Raw genomic sequence first — 9,034 nt, forward strand, 5'->3', positions numbered from 1 at the left:
GATCAAAGTGATATTATATCTCCAAATAACTTAGTACTTTATTAATACAGAGCTGTTTTGATATAAAAACTATAACTACAGCATCAATAATATAGGTAGAAAAACTACCTTCTACAAAAAAATTAATCTAATAGAGTTTTAATTTTTTTTATTCAAACTTATTTTTAATATGAAATTACATTCAGTTTGATAATTTCAGTTGAAAAAACATTTAACAACACAAGTTTAAATTAGTGATCAAAAATATGAAACTAATATACAATGTTATAAGATAATAAAATCTAAATGTGAACTAAAAACTAAATAAATAGAAAATAAATATGCAGTGTCTAATGAATAATAATTTTAGAAATAATTTCAATGAAATATTTATAGGTTATTAATTAGAAAAATAAAAAAGTACTTTATAAATACAATTATACTTAAACATGAATTTAACTTTTGAAAGATTTTAGTGTTCAACCTAATCAATAATTTAGTTACATAAAATTGTCATATAATGTATTGTTTATAAAATAAAAGTGTTTAATAACTACTTTAATTTACTTATTACAAAACTACATACTGTATATCAGTGTTGTTATAGTGATTCCAACATGACTTCTTTCCAACATGACTTCACTTAAAAAGTTTATAATACTGAACTTTACTTGTATAATCTTCTTTTTTAAAGACGTTTTACTATTTGCTTTTAACCATTGCAGTTATGTAAGTTTGTTAAAATTTTATTTTGAACTTATATTATTTTTAACTATAACATCAAATGCGGATTTAAAAACCTGTTCTAAATCTACAAAATAGTCTATAAGATTTAAAGTGATTTTGGCCTAAAAATTTTATAAAAATATTTTTATTTTTTTTTCTATTAGTAAAACATGAAAATTTTTTTAAACTTAAAAACCACCATGATTTAAAAAAAAATGGTTGTACCTTTTTATTTAAATATTTCAGGAACGTGAAATATTGAAACAGTGAAAATACTTAAATTTTTTTTCAATCAAAACTTAAATCACACCTAGAAAATCTACTTTTCATTACTTAGTTTAAGGTTATAAAATTTTAAACCTTAAGTTTAAGCTTTAACATAACTTTATTTGAATATAAACTAAATACAGAGCATTTATAGTTATATAGTTAATAAATGATTGTTTTAATTCTTATTTGCACAAACTTTTCGATGGTTTCTTAAAAAGGGTACTGAACACTGGCTTAAGTAAAAAAATTTTGAATTTTTTTGAAGTTTAAGAAAGTTTAAGACTTTTAAAAGCATTTGAAATGCCGTAGACAGTTTATTCACCGTAAAGCATTGTCAAAAAAGTAAATAAATTACAACTATTGTTTAATAAATTTAATATTTATTTTTTTATTAATGCTTGTTATTTTTAGTCGCAGTCGTTTAGATAACACAAACTTAATAAACACCAATTCTTTTTGTTATATACCAAAAACAAAAGTGTTTAAAATACTTTTGTCTTCTCCTTTATACTCAGTTAAACAATTAACTTACAATGTAAAAAGTTTTTCTTATAGAACTGCCTGCTATCTTTGTTTGTTTAAAATTTATTTTAGAAATTCAAACGATTTTTCTCTCACTAAATATATAACTTTCTAACTTTTCTGCATCAGTTTATATGAGAAAAAATACATTTGATTTGATTAAATACAAAACAAAATGTATATTTTTAAAAATTACAAAATTTAATCAATTGATTACAGGTATAATCAACAAAAGTAAATTTCAAATTAAAACAGAAAGGTTATAACTAGTTATGTCTATAAGGTAAATGTTTTTTTTTTTACAAAATTTATATTTATTTAAAGGTATTAAACTTGCTTTAAATCTATTCAATTCTAAAATTTTTGATCATTGTCTCATAACACTATAATTAGAGATTTCAAAGTTATAACCATATTTGGAAGTGTTTACTAAAAGTTTAACATCACATCTCTTACTGCTACGCTTTTTTTAGTTTTTTATCACTGAACTTTGAAAAAAATATATTTTTGCACATGTTCTTTTTATTTTAAATTTTATTTTTGTTTTTAGATGCTTGTCAAATATAGGTCCTTACGCAGTTGCACTTGAAAACACAAAATTAGAACTTTTCTTTTTGTTGTCATTGGTTCATTTATTGATCGTTGAAGTTTCAAGTGACAACTTAATACATGGCCGTGTACCTAATCTAAACTATCATAAGCTTTTGGTAGACTAACTAATGCTGCATATTAATTTTTGCTTGACTTTATCAAATGAATTTGTTGAACAAACCAATACAAAACTACGATAGTATAATAACCTTAAAAAATGTTAACTGAAATTGTTAAAATATTACATTCAGTAAAAAAATTCAGCTATATGTAACTTTTTAAATTGGTTTTTTTAATTAATAAAATTATATTTTACTAAGTTTAGGTACTGACTTTATAATGTGTAAAATACTTTTGATAGCTTTATACAAAATGAATACTTACCTTCAATACAATTAAATAAAAAAAAGCCTTTTTGTTTTTTAAGTTAAAACATTTCTAACAAAATAATAGTTTTAGAGTAAATATACGTTAACAAAATAACCTGAAACTGTTGCAATCCGAAATTCAAAATGGTTAAGTTTTAGGTACTAAAGATGTTTTTATAACACACTAAAATAAGTGTGAATGAAGACTAACAATTTTCTAACTAATTTTCTGAACTTCAAGCCTTTTCTGCGCGAGTTTTGTAACGCAGTTGTACAAACTGCAATAGTCAAGACAGTTGCTATCTCTTGAGATTGTTTTCATATGCTCACAAGATACGATAAAAACTGCTGACTCTGATGAGAATTCAGAAGAATTAAGAGCATCGTGCCTTACTCGCCAACAACAAGTTGAACCCAAAAGAGAGTGATTGCCTGACGGTTCGCAAATAAAAAACAACATTATAAATGGAATGTTTTATCTTTAACAAAGAGAGTTTGATCAAAAGTCCTTGTCTACAAAAAATAGTAGCGCAAAAATGGTCGTCTGATATTGAAAAGCACTTAACAAATGTGCAAAAAAAAATTAATAGAAATTCAATATAAAATTAAATTTCAACAAAAATAAAATTTAAATGTTTACTTTTGAAAATCATCTGAAAAAATACTAAAAAATAAATTTAGTGGATTAACTAAATGTTTAAGTATGTTTTTTTTTTCAAAAATAAACAGTCAGTTTAATGTAACTTTTTAAATGTACTAAATTACTTAAAGACCAAGGCTATTTTAAAATTTATCTAATAGAACTATGGGATTTTTTATTTAAAATAAACTATATAAAAAATTATCAATAAGTTTCAATGGGGATATTTTTTTGTGTGTTTTAGGAGGTTATTGAAAACTATCTTTTATTTAAGGAAAGTTCCTAGTTATATAGTAATTGGGCTCTAATGACATTGACGTAGTCTAAAATTCAGAAATTATAATTATATATCTTTAAAATTTAGGCTATAAGTATTTAGTGTAAACTTTTTAATATAACAGTTTAATATTTCTTTTGTGTAGTAATACCTACTAAGTATTGATATTAGTGCTTCATAATTAAAATGACTAGCCAAATTATAAACAAGATTTACTGATAAAATACAAAATATAATAAACTTGTAGCATACATTTTTATTTGTTTCTTTCTTATAAGATAATTATCAAAGAAGATGTATAACATTTTTTTACCTTTTCATACTGTTTCTTGTAACAGTTGAACCTAAAACTACTAATATATCAAATATTATTCAATATTAATAAACTTTAACTAGACTTGATATATATTCATACTTTGGAAATTTACTTATAAATTGATTTAAAATTTACTCTAACTTAAAAAAAACACATAACGATTATCATTAATGACAAGAGACATAGCAAACCAATACAAAAAATGTAATACAAAAAATGTAATACAAAAAATAAAAGGTAGAAATGAAACAGTAACTACTGACACCAAAGCGCCCAAAAAACCTGAATCCAATGGATTTGGTTTTGTATATTGTGATTATAAAGTACGAGAGAGGCAGATATAAGCAGGCCAAAAAAAGGACTGAAACCAATAAGTCAGGGCTTAAAAAATTCAGACCTTGTTACAAAACACTTTTAGTATAAACTATTTTTTCTTTGGACATTAACCTTAACCTTAAAAGCTTTAAGTATTTTGGCAATTTAGAACAATTAAAAAAGCATAAGCTTAAGATTTCAGGAAAAATAATGTTTTACCAAAAGTTTTTTATGCGAAGGTATTTTAAGTTAAACTTAATATTTTCTTTTGTTTTCGTAAGTTTTTTTCTTGCATCCTAATTACTTAAAAAGCACATGTTCTTAAAGTTTAAATATGTTTATTTATAATTTTTTCAATAACTTATAGTGTTTTAAAAAGTTAGTGGCTATCTCTATGACTGGAAGGTCAATACTAGATCGTTTGAGCAAATTTTCCAGTTTTAATTTCTTTTTATCATAAGTTGATTGATGTTATGAAAAGAAACTTACGGATCATAAATTTGTGCTTGACGGGCTGGTTAGAACAATTTTTTTTATCAGCTGGAAGATGCCATTTTTGTACGACGGGTAAATTTGCACAAGAAGTCATTTTTGCACGAAGATCATTTTGACGAGCGACTTTTAGACGAGTTGCTGCTGATGCACGCTGTTACTTTTGCGCAACGGGTCGATTTTTCATGAGGGTCACTTTTACACGAATAATTTTTTGCACGGAAAATAAATTTTGCTCGAAGCATAACTTTTGCAAGGATAAGGAACTGCTCGCCCACCAAAAAAAAGGTTTAAAAGTGATAGTAAAAAAGGAGAAAACTTAATTATATAATAGAAAAAATACCAACTAAGGGTAAGGGTGAGGGGTAACAGTGATAGTAAAATATAAGAAAAAAATAAAATTAAAACACATGTAGAAGTGTCAATTAGTGCAAAAAGTGACCCTTCGTGTAAAAGAGACAACACCTGAAAAAGTGACTATGTGCAAAAGTGATCCTTCGTGAAGAAATGTACCTTTGTGCATTTCTGACACCTACCAACTTTTTAAAAGGGAAATTTTAAAGTTAAACGAAAACCTTTAACTTGATATTTATATAACGTATATAGATAATAAATTGCTTCTTTGTAAAGACAAGTTTATTTAAATTATAACGGTTTTAACATTCGTGTTATACTTTAATGAATACTTTATTACTTCAGGTGGGTCACCGACCCAAATGCTACACCTCTGGTATAAATAAATTTAATCTTTTTGAAAAATCATTTAGCAAAGCGGTCTTCTCTACAACATTTAATAGTTGCTGTCACTGATACTTGTTGTAAATACTTTTTAATAAAATACATTTGGTTAATTACAAATACCAAAAAGTATTGGTTAAATACTTTTTATTGGGCGAACAGCATCGTGACGATAAAAGGTTTAAAAATAAAAATTCTCAAACTAACTACAATTGAATTTTATTCATGTACTTTGTAAACATATTAAGAAGAAAACACCAAAGTAAATTGAAAAAATCGTTCTCGTAAGCAGGTTCATGGCAATTAAATTTTAGTTAATAATTAAGTAATGCTCAGTCAGAGTTCAAAAATCTTTACATTTAGGTAAGGTAGGTATATATATCTACTTTACAAATTTTTAAAATTTGTTTTATATTCTTAAACCAAAACTATTGCTCCATAAATAATACGGAATACTTTATAGTAGTACAAAGAAAAGAAAACTATTTATTTGAAATTTCAAGACCATAAAAACCAGTAAGATTTCGAAAGACTAATCTTTGACATATTGGAATTTAAAAAAAAAGAAGTTTTTGTTTATGAATTAGTAAATTTAATCTAATAGTTTAACAACTAAGTTTTAACATTAGACAGTTTTTTAATTGGCTATACAATTAGTTAAGCATGTTATTTTTCAGTTTCAAGAAGAAATTTGGTACAACAGTTTTAATTTAAGCAACCGACTGAACTAAAGATTGTTCTAACAGCATATAAGGATACATGTACACAATAACAACAACGACTTCATGCGAAAATTTATACAAACTAGACAATATATTGTTACATGTACAATACATCATTCCTTGGTTTGACATTAAGAATTAAGAAAATAAAATCAGTAATTTGCATTTATGCGCGAAATTTTGCAAACTGGTATTTTAGACTAAAACTGGTCTAGAGATTTTAAGAAATAAGTAAATAACAATGAAAGGATTGTTTAAAAAGTTAAAACTTACTTACAAATACAATAACGTTAGTTTATAAAAAAAGTTTATTTTTTCTAACTATTTTTATATACTTGCTTACTTGCTGTTTTCTTTAGTATACTTACATTGTTCACTTCAAATATTTTAAAATTTTTACAAAATATAAAATAATCACGTATTTAAATTTACTCCGTTAGCTAGTAAAAAATATTTTTCAAGTTTCAAAACGCCTTGATCGTATCAAAAAAATTCTAAAGTAACCGGTTCAAAATTTCCCGGGTACATGAAAATTTAAATTCGGACAATTCAAATTGTTATAAAAACATTTAAAATACTATATATTAAAATGTAATATGAGTTTAATGAAAAAAGAAATATATAGATCTTATAAAAATCTAAAGCCAGTTTTTCTTTTAGGAAAAATAGTTAAAAATTTTTAATATATTTTGAAATTACTAAAAATAACTGTGTTTGGACTTTATTCAAGTCATACCTTAAAACATTGATGTTTTGCAAAAAGAAAAATATTGACTTGGACATATTTATAGGACCTACATATGTTTGAAAAATATTCATTAATTTATTAGTTGTAGCCCTTTCAATTTTTTTAGAATTTTAATCATCAGAGTTTGAACTGTCCGAATTTGAATTGTCGTAACCCAAATTTCCCGATCATCGTCAATAAAATGGCAGCTTTGCGCAAGAAAAATATCTTATTTTTGAGTTAAACTCTTCGCTTTTATCTTCTTCGGTCCATTTATCCGCGTCAACGTCGTAACTGAACACCCGTCTGCCGATTTTCTTTTCAAAGAGGAAAATTTTACTCCCCAACGACAGCGCCCCGCAGAATAAACGAGGCGCGGCGATCATTTCCCTCCACGCCCCTCCTCCCTCGGCCCCGTTGTAAACGTCGCAGCCGAGGCCGACGGCAAAAAGCCTGCTCCGCACCGCCACCAGACCGTGGTTACTTTGCTGTCTAGTCATGTGGGGCAAATCTCTCCATTTTTCCGTCGTGACGTCATAACTCTCGGCGGAGGACAGCTCAAAGTAGTCGCACCTCCCCCCGCACGCCACCACTTTTTCTTGGAAGACGGCGCACGCCGCGTCGTATCTTTCAACCCTCATCTCCCCTGCTTTCGTGAACCTGCCGCTCCTGGTGTCCAATTTCAGGCAGGAGGCGATCGAGTTGCCGTCGCTACCTCCGACGAGGATAATTTTGTCACCGTACGCGCACACGCAAAACTGTCGCCGATACTTGCCCATGACGGCCACCCGAGTCCAACGCTGGGTGGCCCAGGAGTACTTTTCGACGACGACCTTCGCCTTTCTTCTGACAAGGATTCCCGCAAACACGTACAAGTCGCCTTTCAAGCAGATACCCGTCGCTTCGAGCATTTGTTCGTTGTTCATAGGCGGCAGGGCTCGGACCAGGTTCAAGCCGGGCACGCTGTACTGTTTTACATTTTCTATTGGGCTGCGTCCGTAGTGCCAATACCACCCCCCGCACACGAGCACGCCGAACGAGGTTTGGCTGCAATACCGGCTTTCGCAATTGAGCTTGCAGCTTTTGTAAGCTTCATTCAGCAAATCGTACATTTCGCTGTTTTCAAAAAGAGAGCCGCATTCGGACAGCAAGCTGTCTTTGTCGGACAGCAAGCAAAGTCGAACTTTCTGCAGCAACTTTGCACCGAACTTGCTGCGTTCTGCAATGTTGTGATTCAGCCATTTTGTTGCCGCTTCCAACACTTCGCGCTCGGTTGTGACGTAAAGTTCCGAGCTGGCCAGTATTTTCAGGACAAGGGCGAAATCCAGCTCCAAAAGGCTTTCGGTTTCGGCTATGATCGCGAAACAGCGCTCTACATAACTCTGTGTCGCTTTCAAAAGGCCTGATAAATTGAAAAGCGATGCAAGCTGGTGAAAGGTCAAGGCGTTGCAAATTTTAAGCTTCTTAGTAGAATAACTTCTGTCAGTTTTACTCGCCAAACTTTTGTTCAAAGAAATTTTGCTTAACTTTGTCGCCGCAACCAGGTCATCGTCGTCTGCTGCTGCAAGTGAACCTGGAAAATTGATTTTAAGTAAGTACACTTGTGTGTTTTTGTTCTTTGTCATGAAAATCTGTAACAACTAAACGAAACAAGCGTTCGGATAAATATTAAACATAAAATTTCCTGTCGTGTTTGAAAACACTTAACTGCAACAGTATATTAATTTATCTGAAAAGTTTCTACATAGCTATGTATTGACTTAAGATAAGAAAAAATATATAATACACTAAACATGTGTTAACCTCGTTCAATCGAGCCATTAAACCTCCGTAAACTTTGAAATTTTTTTACAGCCGAACGCTTGCTCACTTCTACGTAATCTTCTGTTTTGTTGAATTCAATTAAAAGATCATCTCCAAAATTTTCTGTCCTCTGAAGACCGGTTTTTTGCTGGTTGTTTTTATCGGCAAAAATTACACAATTTTCCAGTGAGTTTTTTTTCATGTTTTAATTAGTCTTTAAACAGTAAATAAAATTTAATAATTGTGATTTATAACTAATTAGCTGCGCAAAGTAAATTAAAAAAAAAACTGTGTACTGTTTGTACACATAATTACTTCAAATAAACTATGTGCCCACTAGAATATACAAAAAATTAATCATTTTTAAAAGCTATTATACATAGTTAATGTGTTTGAACTGTTGTAACTTATCTTACAATAAACACTTTCTAGTTAACAAAACAACTCTTTTTTTTTAATTGCCTTAGTTTATGTGCACAGTACAATAATTTTAATGGACACTAGTGTGCACAGGTACATGCAGTGAAGGTCTATGGACTATACCACAA

The 9,034-nt window shown here is 29.0% G+C and overlaps 1 protein-coding gene across 1 annotated transcript; it reads right to left on the reverse strand.

The window, feature by feature from the left end:
• Positions 1 to 6,877: 6,877 nt before the first annotated feature.
• Positions 6,878 to 8,308, reverse strand: LOC145836362 (ectoderm-neural cortex protein 1-like). The gene has a single exon (XM_082944171.1). It carries the CDS (start codon positions 8,306 to 8,308, stop codon positions 6,878 to 6,880), a length of 1,431 nt encoding a protein of 476 aa, XP_082800297.1.
• Positions 8,309 to 9,034: the final 726 nt, after the last annotated feature.

The sequence above is a fragment of the Thalia democratica genome, chromosome 5, assembly GCF_965202585.1.
Source record: "Thalia democratica chromosome 5, ktThaDemo2.hap1.1, whole genome shotgun sequence".
Lineage (NCBI taxonomy): Eukaryota > Metazoa > Chordata > Thaliacea > Salpida > Salpidae > Thalia > Thalia democratica.